Below are 18,498 nucleotides of genomic sequence, written 5' to 3'. Positions count from 1 at the left end.
GCCAATCGATGTACAACCACCACTGGCGGTCACTTCAGTTGTTTACTTTTTTACTTTGCGTGCAGCGGAAAACCGGGCCGAATTGAACTGCTCGAATTTTTTTTTTATTATTTTTTTTCGCCACTCTTGCCGCCGCATTTTGCCGCAAATTGGTGTAAATAGAAGAGAGGAAGCGATTGTAATGAAAGCGCGCGGTTTTTTCAGTGTGTGAAAATGTATCGAAAATGAAAGAAGTGAAGAAGGCGCAAAGAGAGCTGCTAAAGAAGTGCGTGCCGAAAAAAGAGAGCGGCGAAAAGTGCCAAAAATAAAACAACAAAATAGAAACCAAAAGAAAAATAAATTAAAACAGGCTGCAGAGAAAGGCGATCGAAAGGAAAAGAACGAACGAAGAGTGAGAGAGGCGAAAGCAACAGCAACAAGTGGGCGAAGATGTGCAAATGACAAATTGGGCAAAACTCCGACTCCTGTTTCCCTCGCTCTCTCTCACGCACTCCCTCGCGCTCACGCACACTCGCACGCATATCCCCGTCATTGGCCATCTCGCTCGCACGCGTTGAAAACGAGAACGGGAACAGGAACAGGAATTGGGAACAGCCGACGGTCAAGTTCAAGTGGGAACGGAAACGGAAGGCGCAAGGAAAACATGCGGAGGCCCTTTACAGCTTTGAATCGCAATCACTACTTCGTCATCGGCCTGCTCCTGGGCCTCCTGCTCAGCTGGCACATTCCGGAGGACATCTGGGAGGAGGAGTGTCCCGAGGAGGCCGCCGAGAATCTGCTAATCGAGCGATTTGGCCAGGAGTTCGAGCCCCACTTGAACCTGATCAACAAGCCGCTGGCGGCCAAGAAGCCGGTAAGTCACTGTTCCCAGTTATGAACCGCATTAAATGTATAACGGTACACGTACGATCGTTATAGGTAGGAGTTCTTTAAAATTCTTTTCTCTTCTTTTTAATTAGTATTATTTGATATAGTCGCTGATTATTGAATAATATAAAATATTGTATTAAATAATACATCATGATATAGCCGTTAATTTATTAAACAATTTTCACAACTTTGTTGATTTGCAGATGAAGAAATTTATCCGACATCGTGCTTTATTTTCGGTAAAACACTCTGCATAATAGCCACTAACATTTCCGCATGAGAATATATTTAATATTTTATTTACTATTGGGATAATTTTATATACATATATATAACCCTAAATCGTAATCTTTCGCCAATTGGAATATTGTCGGGGTGCCGAAAAAAATAATTCAAGTCATTAATCGAGTTTCTGAGGATAATGGGTATGTGATTATTTGCACAACTCATCACGGGGGGCTTCCAATGCCATGCATGCTCATTAGACGGAAGTTATTAATGGATTCATTGTTGTACCGATTTAAGTAAAAAGCGTGAGTGCTCGTGCTGCCTCTAATCAATAGAATAATCGGAATACAAATCCACGAAATTGTGTTTCTCAAATCGCAATCCGCTTCGATTTGCGGCGCCTCCTCGGCTTTCTGTGAAATGGTAGACGAAAATGCAAATGTTTAGTCGTCGACGGCATTGGCCACACATGTCTCATATGTATATATATATATATATATATATATATCATCGAACAACGGACAGTGCTGATAAGGCTTTATTGACCTTCCTGCTTATCGCCGGAACGCCACACTCGACGACTACCCTGAATTTCTTTAACCAGGATTGATCAAAGCTAAAGACATCTCAACACCTTCTGTAAGCATAGAAAAGTGCTAGATGCAATAAGGAACTGGAAATCCATTCTAAGGAATATAAAAAATGGCATTAGACTGTTTCAGATCTCTCTGAAAACATACGTTTTGTTCCAGATGCAGCATTCAAGCAACATGCAATACTAAAAACTAGAACGTATGGATATTCGAAGGATTAGATCCAAAATGAAAACCTCTTCACTTCCTGGGCACAACACGTGTTCCCCATAATGAGACTTCTAGTTTCCCCTTAGAAACCGCCCAATCAACAAGTTATACTTTCCAAGCGGTCACTGTAATTAGCACCGAACATTTGTTTCACATGTTGCTTAAAGTGCAATGACCCATTCCACAATGCCTATAAATGACCAATTCGATTTTGCATTGATTTTCGAACAGTTTTTATGTACATATATATTACTTCGATTTGAATTGTTCCGCCAACCCTTTGAATTTTATTTACACTAGTCTTATGCCTTGTGGAAAGTTCTCAAATTTTCCCGCACTCATTTCCCCGTTTAACGATCGTATTTCACAGTTTTGCATGCACTGCGACTGACTGTAAATTCCAGACGATCGGGTGCTTGTAAATTAAAATTTAAATAAATAAACGCATTGGAAATTATGACCAGCAGCAAAAGTAAATGAATGTTAACTGATACACCGTTCGTATGTATTGTAAATTATTCGTATGTTGGCGACGGCGATCGAAGCCACAATTTATTGAATTGAACAATGTGCGCAAAGAAATACGTGATATTCTGAAATAGTCGAGACGGGAATACCCCTTAAGATGTAATAGATATTTTAGCAGCTTATATTTATACCAAAATTAAGATGGTACACATTTATAACACTTAATTATATACATACAATTGAATATTTTTTTAATATATAGTTTAATTTTTGGAACAAGTTTGTATGCTCTTTGAAAGAGTATCATGCCGACAATAGCTCAAATCGATTAAATATTTTCGTATGCCGTACGCTATTTTCGACCTCATGTTCAGCAAATTATGTTGGATTTTGTTTTTTTTTTTTTACCTCATATGCTGACGTTTGAGTTTTGTGTTAACACGTCGAATGTATATAAAAATTTTTTTGTGACTCCGCAGCTTAATTTAATGTTAATAATTTGTTGCACGTTTTTATGACACTGCAAACTGGATTGTTGCCATTATTTTGGAGGTGATGTAAATGTGTCGCTGAAGCTGTCACACTTGTCCAAATTAAAATCTTGTTGGCATTACGGGAGTGGAATTTGAAATTTAACTGAGTTCCGATGTGGATTTTGTTGAAATTCAATATGCTTAAGTAATTATAGAACTTTAATGCCTGTAAAATCTTCTACAAAATTCTAGAAATTTTTCTGTGTTCAAAAGCCTTTCCATTTGACCCTTAAATATTGAATAAGATAATAATTTTCATTTTTATTGCGACTGTTGCATAATGAACTAAACATGTTAATTGCCTCTATAAACACACAAGATCATATGTCATCGTTCACTTAATAAGTGTATATATTATTTAATCACAATCATAGGGAAAATTGTTTCATAATGCTTGAAAAAAAAAAACGTAAAGACTCATCTAAAAATGTTTGCTATTTTTTATTTGGGTTGTTATTGTCCAGTTCAACGATGATTTGCATAACTCCTATGTGTTTTTTTTCTCGGTTCGTTTTCCTGTGTGTCGGTGAAAATGAACCATTTATATCTTTATTATTGCCTTTTTATGGGGCGCACATGGCTTCAAGAGTCACCATTGCTTTGTTGGTTTTTTAAATGTGCGTAATGAGTGGATGTTTGTAGTAAAGTGCGAGTAGTTTTGACCACCTGGATGTTTATAGGAAATGTTTGGAAACCTCGGCTTGGGAGATCTTTACATTTTCAATACCCTAAACCTGTAAGACGCGTTGAACTCGCCTACGAAAGCATTTCATTTGAAATACAAAATATAATATTATGTTTTCTATCCTTTAATAAATTAAATTTCTTATTTTAACTTGCATTGGCTGTCGCAATTTTCTGTATCAGCAATATTTTGGGAAAAGCGTTCAAATACCCTATGAGAAAGGGTATAACACGATTATACAAAACTCGGACAAAAGTCGTCTTCCATTCACTTAATAAAAGACAATAACTGCGTTTACTTAGTGTGTCCGTGTTCGTGTGTACTTGTTGAAGTTAAAGCAAACATATCTGGACACAGATATTTAACTATATATGTACATATATACATATGTATCTGTATCTATAAGCTATACGTACGAACGTATATAGATGCGAACAAACCGAGTGAGAGATTGTGTACACACTATTGCTAAGTGGAAGTTAAGTGAAATCAGAGCCGGCAGCACTTTGAACTCCAACCCGTTGTTTTTTGGCCGTCCGAACGGTGGATCAACACCTCCTCCAGATCGCGAGATCGGAGATCGATGCGGAGATGTGAAGATCTGGATATTTGGAGATGAGATCAATGGACGAACTTAGATGGATCGTATCCGATCCATCGACACCTGTCCGAACCGACCCAGTTGCCTTTTAGACACACTGTTTGTGTTTTGACTTTCAATTCCAAATTGTATAGGTTTCTAAATTTTCAAAAACAAAAAAAAAAAAAAAAGATAGAAAAAAACTCAAAAAGAAGCAAAAGACATGGCGTGGTGCTTCCGCGACATTCGGCGCCACATGTGCATGCTGGTGCGTCAGAACTTCGCCAAAAGTTGCGAGAAGAAGCTAAACGATCAGATCAACATGGAGTTGAAGGCATCCCACCAGTATCTGGCCATGGTAAGGTTCCGCAGTCAATAGGGAATATATATATATGCATATAGTACGTTCAATACACGTAGGCCTACCATTTCGATCGCTCCGATATCAGTTCACCCGGAATGCATCGATTCTTCCTAAAGGCGAGCGTCGAGGAGCGGGAGCACGCGGAGAAGATCATGACGTACATGAACAAGCGTGGTGGTCTAATCATTTTGAGCAGTGTACCACAGCCGTTGCCCTGTTTCGCCAGCACCTTGGATGCACTAAAGCACGCAATGAAAATGGAACTGGAGGTCAATAAGCATCTGCTCGATTTGCACGCCCTGGCTGGCAAGGAAGCGGATCCGAATCTCTGCGATTTCATCGAGGCCAATTTCCTGCAGGAGCAAGTGGATGGCCAGAAGATTCTGGCCGACTATATTAGCCAATTGGAGAAGGCACAAAACCAGGTGGGCGAATTCCTGTTCGACAAGTATATGGGCAGCGGCATGCATCCTGCGAAATGAATACCTCAAAATGGACAACCATCCGATGAAGAATACGTATTATAATTGGCAAACCCATGTGTGTTCAGTAAAGATTCGTTTTTTGGCCGATCAATTGTTTTTTTTTTTTTTTTTTTGCTGCCACATTATCAAGTGGCTGGCGTAAAACTAACTCTATAAATATACTCGCTTATCGGCTCCAAGAGTTGCGCAAGATTCTAATTGAAATCGACACCGAAACTGAGTCCAAAAACAAAGCTTCACGAAATCAACAGCTAAACCCATCTGATAACCCTTTAGTTGGACCACAGTGTTGATGGTATTGGATAGTAACTCATCTGCTTTATCCAGTTCTGTAAATACGTTTCTAATCAAATGACACAATATTTCTGTTATATATATGATAACAGTTGATAATCTCGAATCTATAAAGATAAAAGTTAAAAGAAGCCTGACATTTAACTACGCTTGTTCTACCCATTATATAATAAAACACTTGGAACTTGATGATGAAGCAGTTGGTCTATATGATAAGCATTTGTGACGTATTAATAGGTTATCTATATCTATATAGATTGAGATCGTGAAAGTCGGCAAGACACGACAAATATAGTAACTCATTCATTTAGTTACATAGAATATAATATGAAATAAGTACAGAATTGCGAAACTTCGTTCTAAATCAAATTAAATTTTCCCTGATCTAATTTCCGAAATCATGAACCCCTCTGGAAGTTTGTGGGGGCATTCCCACATTGACCAACAAACTCATCCAGATCGTAGGGATCGTTCATTCAGAACTGAATGCTGAACTGAATGGTAAGATCTTGGCGGGGCTTTAATTGAAAAGCGCGTCGCATTTCCGGTCTAAAGTCTGAGGTTCGGAGGCATTTATACGAAGGCAGACTGTACATACATACAGTGCGATACAGATGCGGCCCCAATAAATTGCCATAAGCTGCGGACTAGACCAGACCAGACGAGATGATCTGTAGTAGTAGTAATCCTCCCCCGGCGGGCGGGCGTTAGAAAAACTCGGTGTCTGGTCGACGGCGTACTTGTCCCAATTAAGATTTCTGTCCAATCCAATACAATTTGCAGCTGGAAATGTGAAAAGCCTAGAGAGACGAGATTGCCAGCTGCCCATATGCTATATATATATATATCTGTATATATGTACCTGATCCGTATGCCATAACATATGTCTCTGTATGTCACTTGTGACGATGCAAAGGTGTCGCCTTTTAGATCTATCAATATAAGCCCTAGTTTAGATCTTAAAGATCTTAATGACTTGCATTATAAATCGTTTAATTTTGAATTGAGTCTTAAGTTACACCCTTGTACACTTATGTGGATAGCATGTGTATTATTATATCGTCTTTTTAGTTACTAAATCACATCAATTTTGAGTGGAGGTAATGCTGTTAGACATTACTCGAGTTATCGATACACCCTGAGAGCCGTTCATTTGTGCTATAAAAACAACGAACGTGTAATTAAAAGCCACTTGCGATTCGATTGATAATTGAAACAATTACCGTGGGGTAACCAATAGCCGATCCGTTGTTAATTTAAATAATTGATTTTCAATGCGATTCCGTGACGTCTTCAATCGAATGACAAAATTTCAATTGTAAATAAGAACTTGTAAGCCGAAAGTAATTTGTTGCAAAAAGATACATTGCCAAAGTAATAGGAAAATATCTGATAGAACAACAAAATTGCGTACTAAACTCGTTTTGAGAGCATCTAATAGAATAAAATGATTAAATAATTCAATTGCAATTAAATAGTGTAGCAATTGAATCATTTATAATGGTACCGGCAGTTCAACAACTAATTGATCACTTAAATTGAATGGCTGAGTTAATGAATCAAGTCAAGCTTAAAACTAAAATCAATCAGTAAAAACTTGCAGAATGTTCAGTTTTCGGTTACTCAATCAATATTTACATAGTTCGTTTTTGAATTTAGCCATGTAATTAAAGTGGCTCACTCGCTTCAGATGTAAACCATGCGACTCATTACACTGTGCTTAAAAAAGCAAACACACCTTAAGTAGTTGGTCATATAAAATAATACACCCACTGGGCTATCTGGAGATTTATTATACCCAAAGCCGACGACGACGAGGGCCATATAATCACAGTAAACATTTATCGCGTCCTAAGTTCAAGTTGAACATGCCAAGTGATTCATTTGGGCCGAAAGTGAAGCCACAATTCTTGGAAATTCCACAGAGTTTACCAAACCATCTAAACATCCGTAAGATACTACGTTCGATATCCTCAATTCCTTGAATATTTTAATTTGCTGCGATGGATATTCAAGCAATTTGCCCATTGTTGGATTAAAATAATAAATATTTGAAGAGGAAGTCATATATTTGTAATTCATAGTTGTTAAGCCTGTAAATAATATGATTTACTATATAGAAAGACTGTATTGGATCGTTTATTATTGTGCTATTGTATACAACTCGATTCCTAACAAAAAAAAGGCATACTTTATTACTAAATTCTCTAGTTAATCAAATCATAGTTGGTCTAGTTGGTCGCATTTATCACGACGATATATCCAGGCTGGCAATGGCGCTATTTCTTATTTATCTGACGAAAGAATTGTTGGGCCACCGAGTAAACAAAGAAAGAAATGCTCTATCTGCCTGTGTGTGTGTGGTATTTAATTAAATTTTTTGTGGCATGGAAATTGAAATTGGAAATGGCTTTTGTTCCCATTCCAATTGGTGTACGGTGACGTCGTCTTAGCCATATCTATCTTCTGATAAGACAGCACAATCGATAAGGAAAGGAGGGTTTAGCCAGTTGGTTTGTTCTGGTCGTCAATAAATATACTCCTTACTTAGCACCTTTTGCCGCTTCCGTTGTTGTCATATTACGTCACAAGGCTGTTGGGAGCGATTGTTTTTACTATTATTATTATTATTTTTTTTGATAACTCAACTTTGTGCCATATATTGTACAAAACTGTGTTGGGCCACGTGCCTCAAAAGATTTCCTCGATCGGTTTCGGAAATCTATCCATTGGCGGGAAAATTTATAAACGATTTCAAGCGAAAATGTGTGGTTTATGTTCAGGTAAATGTTGATGTGGATGTGGATGTGGGGAATTTGGATCCAAGATGCGAACTCATTGTTCAGGTGAACAAACCTTTTAGTGAATCACATTTATGCCAGGCATGGCCTTGTTGCCAAAAGCCGACAATGTTGTTGAAATAGCTAGATACCGTGGTTCAACGAGAATTTAGTGCTTTCAATTTAATCATATCTATAAGGAATTTAATATAAATGTAGAAAGTAAAGAAGAGAAAGAGGTGGTTTGCATTAAAGTTGCAAGTATTTGTTTTTATTTAATAAACATGCTCAAAAGTCCATCTTCAATTTCAAATCGCTTTCTTGATAAAATCCGAAAAAAGCGACCACTGTTTCGATGTTGAAATCATGAAATCAGTGTATTCATTGAATTTCCCATGCATCATTCATATTTAGGAAAGCATTTTTATTTACCCAAAAACGCTACAAAATATCCAAGCGAACAAACACAGATCTCGAGAGTGATCTTAGCCCAAATGGATGTTGTGTTTTCTTTTCTATTTTTTTTTCTCGGTATTATTTTTACCCGTGGTTTATCTTTCGGCGATATTTACACATTTGATGATTGGCAAATGTGCGTGTGCGTCCAATCCTAACCGATGTGCCCCAATCCACCGCCCATTTATTCATCGGGCGTATCTGTGGTATTGGCGCAAGGTCAGATCTTGAACCGATCCACTGCGGATCGGGGGATCAAGCTGTAACCCCAGCGCGGTAATTAAAGCGCCACATGGAGCCATTAAGTGGGCAGCGATTGCATATAGGAAACAACACTATGCGAGATACTCGCCATTGCACTGCACTGCCTGCAATTCAATTAAATCGAAACTCAAATGGCTTTTCTCGATCGCCATTAACGCGACTTTGATTGGCTAAGCACGGTGAAAAAAAAATATTGGCAAGAAAATGTGGGAAATTTAGACGTATTTTCATTTATAATTGCAGAAAATTAAAAAGCACACGTTAAAGTAATAATTTCTCTTACCATAAACATGCCTCTTGAGTGATTAGAAGCATGAAAAAGAAATACAAATTTCATATTGGATTTTTTTCTGTGCTAATATATTTTTATTAAGATAATCTAATCACTGCTAATTGATAGCTTATTCAGTTAGCAACTATTGGCGACACTCCAACTCTGCAGATTAAATTTCCAGAACTTTTTATAGGTTTTTGAAACAAACGAATTGTGTAGAATATATAGCCAGTAAACTCAGGCAGCTCTCGAAACATGATGTAATTCTTATCGAAACTGACCCTGGCCACTTTACGATGCCATATAAACACCGTCAGCAAACAGCTTGTTTGCCGTTATTAAAAATCTATTAAGAATGATTTTTAATTAGCCATAATTTCTGTAAACTGCACCAGCGCCCCGTTGTCCACATTTGCCTGGAAAAAAAAATAAATCAATAAAAAAATCAACAAAATAACACGGCGAGTTGGTTAAAAGTGCTTGCACAACTTGGCACAATTGTTTATTCGACGAGCTCCGTTGGCAGCCAAGGTGGAGTCACTGGCCTGGCGGATGGAAGCATCGGGAGGAGTGGCCACCACCTTGCACGCATCTCTTTTGGGTTAAGATGGCTAGTACGTAAATTAGCATACATGCAAATTGCGAAGGGCGGTCAACCGCCGCCCACTTAAACGGCAGCAAAAGTGTGTTTACGAATTTGTGCCTGTTTCAATTCAAAAAAAAAAAACAAAAAGAAAAAAGTAAAAAATTACCTGGCACAGTGAGTCACAAAAGTCTGCAGTTCCACGAAATTCGGGCCATACTTCTATTTCATTAAATTCGAAAACAAAAGCGCAGAAACCATTAAAAAAATTTGGCGCTATAAATTAAGTGAGTATATTTGTTTATAGCAATTTTATGGAGCTTTAAAAAGCCATGCAAAATGTTGAAATATTCAAAAGTACATACAAGTAAAATATAAAATTTGTAAAATATGCTTATGCTTAGTTGAATTTAAATATTAAATGAGACAAAGGAAGCTTAATAACGACAAGTCACATGTGGCTTCTTAAGGCATAACAAATAATAATAAATATTCTTTCGACGTTCCCGGAGAATCTAGTTGTCAACTTCTGGAATCACATGGTATTAAAACCAAGACCTGACATTATTATCACTGTATCTAGGCATTCTGGGAAACGCAATCGGTATTTTTTTTTTTTTTCGTTTTCTACCTCGACAAGATAGTGGATAAAATAGCTACTCAAAGGGGGAATTCCTCGTCATCGTTGCTGCCAGCCAAACTTTGGACAGTCATCTAATCGTAGAGGAATAGAATTAAAATGTGCCCTCAAGTGGCCAACGAAAAATTGGAGCCACTCGAGAAGAGTCGGTTTACGAGTTCGTCGTTTTGAGTACTTAAGCGTGGAGGAATATAGATGTAATTGGGCAGATAAAAGACCCTTAACGCATTTTATACGATTTGGAGTGCATGTCAGGGGCTAAAAATAGGCAGGTGAATATCAGGAGATAGTATTACTCATATTTCTAATTGGAATTGGTGAATGATCTTTCCACCCTTCCCATATCGTGGTTGAAAATTGAAAGTCTCTTATGTCCCGAGGAATCCAGTTCGTTTTAAAAATAAATCAGATTTTCAAACGAAATCACGTAGAATGCGCAGTAATTCTGCCCACAAATCGATCCACTTAGATATCGCGCATATTTATGCATCCCAAATCATTGGAGATGTTTTCAAGATCAGGGCACAGAGCTGGTAATCCGGAAATGGAAGGGACTTCCGATATTCTCATGCTCTTGAATATTATTAATATGTTTCCTAATAAAATGATTTTAATTTTATTTATTTTCCTTCTTGCAGGTGAAAAATGTGATTCGACCGCGATACTACTCCTCAGAGTTGGGTATACGGGAGAAGCTCTTCATCGGGGTGATGACCTCGCAGGAGCACATCAACACCTTTGCGACGGCCTTCAACCGCACCACCGCCCACCTGGTGAACAAGATCAAGTTCTTCATTTATGCGGACAGTGTAAAGACCAACTACAAGCTGAAGAACATCGTGGGATTTACGGACACGCGGGAGAGTCGCCGGCCATTCCACGTGGTCAAGTATATTGCGGACAACTATCTGGATGAGTACGATTATTTCCTGTTGGTGCCCGATACCGTCTACGTGGATGCGCGTAAGCTGGTGAAGTTGCTCTATCACATGAGCATCACCTTTGACCTGTACATGGGTGGCGCACGCATCGGCCTGGATCCTTCGGGTGGCGGTGCCTCCGCCGATGGCCAGTCGAATGAACCGCCGGCGAACGAGGAGGAGGCACCCGGAGCCAGTGATCGCAACTATTGCTCCTTGGAGGCGGGCATTCTGCTCAGCAGCAGCGTCATACGCAAGATGCGCAACAATCTGGAGCGCTGCGTCCGGATCGGAAGCACCAGTGACCATAGTGTCAACATCGGGCGGTGCGTCAAGTACGCCAGTCGGGTGGCCGGATGCCAGGAGAGCTTTCAGGTGAGTCGCCGATCTTAGATAGAAATTATTGAAGCATGTGCAATTTATCTCTATCTATTCTATCTATCTATCTATCTATCTATCTATCTATCTATCTATCTATCTATCTATCTATCTATCTATCTATCTATCTATCTATCTATCTATCTATCTATCTATCTATCTATCTATCTATCTATCTATCTATCTATCTATCTATCTATCTATCTATCTATCTATCAGTCTATCTATCAATCTATCTATCAATCTATCTATCTTCTATTTATGCTTTCTCAAAATCGTTTTTGGGTTGAAATATCAATGAGCGCACCATCCACTTGTCTTTTTATTTATTTAAACAATTTGCTGTTGAGTAAAAAAAAAAACCAAATACACAGACGGAGCAGACATTCAAACGCACAAATGTATCTTGATCTTTGGTTCAGTTCATTGATACAAAGTGCCAGAGATACCGGTTCGGATGTTTTCTGAAATCAATAGTCTTTCGTACGCTTGAGCAGTAAAATACAAAAAAAGCAATTTGACATTTGTTCAAATGTAAAACAATTACACCGAACAGTATACGTTAGTATAATAATTACTGATCGCTAAATTAGCTTTGCTTTTATTACGAAAACTCAACCAACACTGCTGCACATTGACCCTGAAAAGTTGAGAAAATTAAGAGCAAAGCACCAACAGCACCGTACTTTTGAGCCCAGTGGCGTGCGCGTTGGTTGTTTGAAAAGGGGATTCTTGTATTATACATATTATATTATATAATATTATGTTCTGTATTAGCGAAATACCATAGCATATGTGTAATTTTAATACCCAAGCCTTTGAAATTGGCACGCCTCTGTTCTCGCAAAGAGCAGGATGAGTAACCAAATTCAGAGCAAGACCAGAATCACACAGTTGATGGACGGACAACACAGTTTATTTAATTTCCAAGTAGCAAACACAAGAATTTCTTTGCCGGCCAGTAAGTGTGCGCTGGGTGGGCGTGGCACTGGGCGGGGAAGCTGTGAATGTTAACATTCGAGTCGTGACAGTTTGAGAGCCACTTTACGAACATCTTAAGATACTTATAAGTATCTTATTCAAAATTATAGATAAAAATTGCATTCTCAGTTTATTCAATCTATATTATTAATGTGGGGAATCAAGCAATTTAATAAAGTCACTAATTTATTTGTCTGTATATATATATTATTTTTTATTTATCCTAATACTCGTACTAAACATCGTACTTCCTCTAATCGAAAGTACAAGTGGGTGTGTCTTGTTCATTATCATTTCTGATTATAGCTCTGTTTATATGAACACGCAGCTTATTTTTTGCATAAACAGTCGAACAACAACCGTGAGTAAATGGAACTTTTTCCGTTGAGATGTTAGTTTTCCTTTCGTTTGATTTCGATTGCTGGTTTGTTTGGATTGAATTTTATTTATGCGGTAAGGCAGCATGGAATGATTTATGTCTTATGTGTGGTGGTGGTCTCTGCAGAAAAATGTTTAGTAGTGATGATTATAATACCACAGTGAATTCCAGCCATGAGCTGTATGTTTCAGTTGAAATTTAGTGTTTATTCTGTCATCTTCTTTCTGAGGAAACAGCAGACCATTAGGTAAACATTTGTCAACTATTTTCAATCTTCAAACATAACCACTCATTTGATTATTATTTAGAATTATACATGGGTTAAATAGTTTGGTTTATTTAAACCAAAGTTTCGCCATCCTCAATATTAATTGTTAAATGAAAATATTGCAATAGAATCCATATTTTTTTTATTGATTTTCTTTTAATTATGGGAAGCCGTGCTGAATGTTATTATTTCGCCTGCAGTTGTTTAAACAAAAGCGAAGATATGCAAGTGTGTTTCGCTTAATTAACTGGCCTAAAGAGTTTGCCGAACGGCGTCTTCAAAAGCTGCAATTCGCTGGGGAATTGATTAATGTGCGCGGGCCAATTAAAAAATGCTCCAAATGGATACAAATGCACAGAGTGTATGGAGAAGTGCCAAAGATGTGGGCAAATCCGCGATCGAATGGGCGATCTTTGTTCCATTAGCGCGACATTGTTAATTTAATTATGCTTGTTCCTTTTATTTTATGGATCGTAAAAAGGGATCGCTTGTTGCGAGCATATGGCACTGTTCCAGCCGTGGGATCCGCAGCCCGACTTTCCTTCCACGGAATCGAGCATGTTGGCCCTGAACCTGACCTTGACCATGCCCATGCCCATGCCCATGCCCATGGCCATGCTCAACTCCAACTATATGTATCTGTATCTTTATTGACTTGCAGGGCATGCGGCAATTTAGCTACGCCTTGGATGCGCCGGGTCGTCGTCATCGCGAATTCAGCGAATTGGCCAAAGAGGAGGCCTTCCGCAATGCCAGCACCGTGTATCCCGTCCAGACGCCGGAGGACTTCTACCGATTGCATGCCTACTACTCCAAGGTAAGCCAAGGAAAAACAATGATTATTAATATTGAAAACCCCTTGGTTTGCAGCACCATCTGGAGAAGGTGCAGGAGCGGGGCTATGCTCTAGAGCAGAAATCGTACCGGATTGCCAATGGGAGTATATCGAACAAGATTCTCGAGATCCGGTGGCCATTGGGCGTGCCGCCACCTAGTGCGCCGGAGACGCGTCACGACATCCTCACGTGGCAGCTGCTCAATGGGACGCACAACTTTCTGCCCAATGGCAATGCGGAGCATGCGGTGGCAACGCTGTCGCGGATCGAGGCACAGGACTTTGCCAAAGTCCTGGAGATAGCACTACAGTATGCCGCACTTAAGCATCCGCGCCTGAGCTACCACAGTCTGCACAGTGCCTATCGGAAGTTCGATGCCACACGCGGCATGGACTACCAGCTGCATCTCAATCTGCAGGAGGGATCGGGTCGCAGTCGCCGGCTCGTGATCAAGAGCTTCGAGGTGGTTAAGCCACTGGGTCGCGTGGAGGTGGTGCCCTCGCCCTACGTCACCGAGAGCACAAGAATTGCCATGTTGGTGCCCGCCTTTGAGCACCAGGTGCCGGATGCTCTGCTGTTTGTGGAACAGTACGAAAGGATTTGTATGCAAAATCAGGACAACACATTCCTGTTGCTGGTGAGATCGAAAGCATATACAATTTGAAGGCAGAATAATGTAATCACTATTTTACCTCTCAGATCTTCATGTACCGACTGGAGTCGCCCAGCAAGGGCGACGAGGATCCCTTCAAAGCACTGAAGACACTGGCCCTTGACTTGTCATCTAAGTACAAGACCGATGGCTCTCGGATCGCCTGGGTGTCCATCCGGCTGCCGGAGCAGCTGAGCGAACCGGTGGATCCGCAGAGCTGGCTGCTGCACGCCTCCATGTATGGACCACGCCAGCTTCTCAGTCTGGTGGTTGCGGATCTGGCACTGCCCAAACTGGGCCTCGAATCCCTCGTGCTGCTGGCCACGCCAGGCATGGTCTTCAAGGCGGACTTTCTGAATCGCGTGCGCATGAACACGATACAGGGCTTCCAGGTGTACGCACCAATCGGCTTCCAGATGTACCCATGCCGCTGGGCGCATTTCTGCCGTGAGTGCGACACCTGCGACGTGAGCCAGAGCAGCGGTTACTTCGATCGCCATAACCACGACGTGATCGCTTTCTATAGTCGGGATTATGTCCAGGGTGAGTGATGGAGGAAACTTTTCCAGTTAATTGGACTTTTATTTACTCCATACTCCTTCCGCTTCAGCTCGCAAGCTCTTACATCCGCAGGGACTGCCGATCATACGCAGCGACCTGGACATCGACCAGCTGCTGCTGCAGCCTGGCGAGGAGACGCGACCACCGGGCGTGGAAAGCATTCTCGATATGTTCGTGGCGGCACAGCACTCGGTGCATATACTGCGCGGAGTGGAACCGAATTTGCGCTTCGGCCAGGATGTGCGGAATCACTTGGCACGCGGAGGAACGCTGCCGCAGAGCGTGCCGGAACGCTGCGGTCGGGAGCAGTGCATCCACCTGGCGTCGCGCAAGCAGATCGGCGACGCCATAATACGCTACGAGGACAAAAGTATTCTACACAAATAGTTGGGATCCGAAGGCTCCTTTCCAGCTCCAGCTCCAGCTCCTGCCTGTAATATCATCAGTTCCTTTTTAAGATATTCCCATTGTGTACATGACCGTGTGATTGATTGAGCTGAACGAATGAATGTGATCCCTGTGTGCGTGTGTGTGTGTGTGTGTGTGCATGCCAACTCTTATACTCGCATCCAAGGCTTAAATTAAATCCTATTCATAAATGAAATGATGGTGGGACTGGGACCCAAGTATAAGACCAGCAGTGGACCTATCTCAATCCGAACTTAGTGTTTTGGGCCTAGGCGATTCCCGTTGTTGCTTGCTTTAAAGTGAAACTTTCAATGCTCAAAAATGGTAGACACAGCAATTAGTTAGTTGGTTAGTTAGTTATTAACGTAGCGTAGTTTTAGCTGCCAAAACTCGTAGGACAAATGTGGGACACTTGTTGTTCGAGCCATTCAACAGACATTCGATTTTCGCATGTAAATACTTAGCATACGCCACATATCTCTATTAACGATTCCTAATAAGTTACGCAGGCAGCATTGCACCATTGACTCCTATTTAAACGACTAGTTAAGCTAAGTGTTATACAACTAAACTAATCTAAGTGAAACGAACGATTTGGCTGTACGACAAATAACCAGATGCCGCCTTGCCTCAAAGTGTTACAATCCCTGTATAAATGGGCTCTCTCAAAGACGGTGTGCCAAAAAAAAAAACAAAAAACAAAAAGGAATTACTGTTAAAAAACTGGTCTAAATCGGGGAGTGCTTACTTTGACCGTGTTCCTCTTTAAAAGTTAGAGCTTAAGTCTTAGCATCGGCTGCCTGAAAACATAAACCATAATTCTATCGAAACTTTGCCTACAAAATAACAATCCAAAAGTATTGCTAGCTATCAGGGCTTTTGTGGCAATGAAAAAGCCCATTGTAAATAAAAAAAAATATATATATTGTTTAAGTGCTTGCCAGTTTCATTTAGCCGATGTCCATTGTTAGTGTATCCATGTTATCCATTTGATCATTTTGCCAGCACATCAGTTTTAGCATCGAATAAGAAGTCTGCCAGTCAAATTCTTATCATTACGATTTACGAGGGGAAATCCGATTAATTTATTACAAAATTTATTAGATATATGTACACTCGTCAGGGGTTATACCTCTATCCAAACTTTTTATACATTTAGTCATAGTGTACAACTACTGTATGTGTACTGCTTACGTGTAGGAATTGTTGTTATTGCAGAATAAAACAAATTATGAATGTGCATATGTACAATAAACATCAATGTTCTCTTTAATTCGATCGTTTTGCTTGGTTATTTCTGCAGCAGGAAGGTGAGATCCGCTAGGGGTGCTAGCTCCTCGGTGCCACCGTCACTGAAAAATAAACGAAAATAAATTACATTTAAATTGTATAAATAACATTAAAGTTATTTGAATGTAAGAAACCATGAAACCCAATTTGTCCGATTGGAAGTGTGTACTTACGCCTTGAACAGCTTGGCATTGCGATCGCCCAGGAGGATGGCCTTCTCGCCCTGAACCCGGACACTGGTGCCCTCGCGAAGACCCAGCACGGGCAGTCCATGGTATGCGACGAACTCCTCCAGCCGCTCGTCTCGCGTCTCGCCCTTGTGCCGACTACCCGCCTCCGGATCCAGATAGTGCGGATTGATGTTGAAGGGAACGAGGGCGAGTGCCTCAAAGCTCGGCGGATAGGCCACCGGCATGTCGTTGGTGGTGTGAATGGATCGAGTTGCCACATTTGTGCCCGCACTGCTGCCCACGTAAGGCAATCCACGCTGGAGCACCAGTTCCCTAATCGGATCGAGCAACTTCATCTCGTAGAGCGAACGCAGCAGCACAAAGGTGTTGCCGCCGCCCACAAAGATGGCCTGTGCCTCCCGCAATGCCTGCTCGCGATCCGGCTTCGTGTGCAGTCCCTCCACATTGAATCCCCACGGCTGCAGTGCATCGCGCACGGTGGCAGTGTACTTGTCGTGATCCCGCAGAGCGTAGGGCACAAAGAGCACGGTCTTCACATTGGCACTGCAAGGAATCGGAGGGTTTGTTCAATTTACCAATGAAAGAATTCACTTTGTTGTAAAAGAATAATAATGTACATATCTCAAATGGTAAGTCACCTACCTCTTGAAGAGATCCTCCAGCTGGCCGCGCGCATGCTCCAAGTATCCATGGCCGTGCAAACGCGACGAGGATAGCAACAATAGGTTCCGTGCACTGGCCATTTCTTTAGCAATCTAATCGTGGGCCAATGGATGGTTCACTGGATGGTTCAGCCAGTCGACCAGAAGATTATCAGGGTTTTATGGCCAGCCGCTAGGGATGGGCTCCAGAAATATCGGAGCAAGTAACTCCTCCATGCGAGCTTATCACAAGGCGCCGGAAAAGCATGGGTGTGGGTGAAATTCCATGAAAGGGGTTTATTTTCCAGAAATTTAACCACTCCATTAGCTGTATAAAGTAAATACTCTGCGTATCTGCGAGTTCTTCGATATCGATAGGAAACTCACGTAGTGCGGGAATGCCTTGCAAATCGCAAAGGTTCTCCACGTCAATGGAACCCTGATACCAGATGAAAAGCTATCGATACCATATATCTATATATGTACATACATATCTACGATTTCCATTTGGTGCATCGTTGCACTCATGATGCACTGAAATCGGCCGCAATTTTTGAATTTCAGCTGGAGTATTTGGTTTTATTTGCCCATTTAGGCAATAACAAAATTCTTAAGATTGTGATACCAATCACATTGAGAATTTTCACCATTTGCAACGAATATTTCTCATACAAATACAACAGGAT

General features: G+C 40.7%; 3 protein-coding genes across 5 annotated transcripts; 2 read left to right on the top strand and 1 right to left on the bottom strand.

Annotated features, from left to right (window-relative positions):
- Positions 1-24: 24 nt before the first annotated feature.
- Positions 25-16,916, top strand: Chpf (Chondroitin polymerizing factor). Of its 2 annotated transcripts, none has more exons than NM_001298255.1 (6): positions 25-853; positions 10,946-11,602; positions 13,895-14,050; positions 14,104-14,706; positions 14,769-15,264; positions 15,332-16,916. In NM_001298255.1, exons 1-6 carry the CDS (start codon positions 644-646, stop codon positions 15,667-15,669), a joined length of 2,460 nt encoding a protein of 819 aa, NP_001285184.1. In that variant the 5' UTR covers positions 25-643; the 3' UTR covers positions 15,670-16,916. The 2 variants fall into 2 exon arrangements, with proteins under 2 accessions (NP_001285184.1, NP_572853.2); NM_132625.3 differs by having other exon boundaries at positions 15,332-16,371.
- Positions 4,293-5,105, top strand: Fer3HCH (Ferritin 3 heavy chain homologue). The gene is made up of 2 exons (NM_132626.2): positions 4,293-4,525; positions 4,588-5,105. Exons 1-2 carry the CDS (start codon positions 4,391-4,393, stop codon positions 5,011-5,013), a joined length of 561 nt encoding a protein of 186 aa, NP_572854.1. The 5' UTR covers positions 4,293-4,390; the 3' UTR covers positions 5,014-5,105.
- CG2200 (uncharacterized protein) lies at positions 16,755-18,188 on the bottom strand. 2 transcript variants are annotated; one of them, NM_001298254.1, is made up of 3 exons: positions 17,814-18,188; positions 17,154-17,714; positions 16,755-17,042 (listed from the first exon to the last, which is right to left on the bottom strand). In NM_001298254.1, the coding sequence occupies exons 1-3, from the start codon at positions 17,912-17,914 to the stop codon at positions 16,982-16,984; spliced, it is 723 nt and encodes a 240-aa protein (NP_001285183.1). In that variant the 5' UTR covers positions 17,915-18,188; the 3' UTR covers positions 16,755-16,981. The 2 variants fall into 2 exon arrangements, with proteins under 2 accessions (NP_001285183.1, NP_572852.1); NM_132624.2 differs by having other exon boundaries at positions 17,814-18,019.
- Between the last annotated feature and the right edge of the window lie 310 nt (positions 18,189-18,498).

The sequence above is a fragment of the Drosophila melanogaster genome, chromosome X, assembly GCF_000001215.4.
Source record: "Drosophila melanogaster chromosome X".
Lineage (NCBI taxonomy): Eukaryota > Metazoa > Arthropoda > Insecta > Diptera > Drosophilidae > Drosophila > Drosophila melanogaster.
This window is presented reverse-complemented; position numbering and strand designations above follow the sequence as displayed.

Excerpts from the sequence above, each read along its gene's own strand:
- Chpf (NM_001298255.1), top strand. The coding sequence starts at position 644 with ATGCGGAGGCCCTTTACAGCTTTGAATCGCAATCACTACTTCGTCATC. Across the intron at positions 854-10,945 it reads CGCTGGCGGCCAAGAAGCCG|GTGAAAAATGTGATTCGACC; the intron begins GTAAGTCACTGT and ends TCCTTCTTGCAG. Across the intron at positions 14,707-14,768 it reads ACAACACATTCCTGTTGCTG|ATCTTCATGTACCGACTGGA; the intron begins GTGAGATCGAAA and ends TTTACCTCTCAG.
- Fer3HCH (NM_132626.2), top strand. The coding sequence starts at position 4,391 with ATGGCGTGGTGCTTCCGCGACATTCGGCGCCACATGTGCATGCTGGTG. Across the intron at positions 4,526-4,587 it reads CCCACCAGTATCTGGCCATG|GCCTACCATTTCGATCGCTC; the intron begins GTAAGGTTCCGC and ends CAATACACGTAG.
- CG2200 (NM_001298254.1), bottom strand. The coding sequence starts at position 17,914 with ATGGCCAGTGCACGGAACCTATTGTTGCTATCCTCGTCGCGTTTGCAC. Across the intron at positions 17,715-17,813 it reads CTGGAGGATCTCTTCAAGAG|TGCCAATGTGAAGACCGTGC; the intron begins GTAGGTGACTTA and ends GATTCCTTGCAG. Across the intron at positions 17,043-17,153 it reads AATGCCAAGCTGTTCAAGGC|TGACGGTGGCACCGAGGAGC; the intron begins GTAAGTACACAC and ends TTTATTTTTCAG.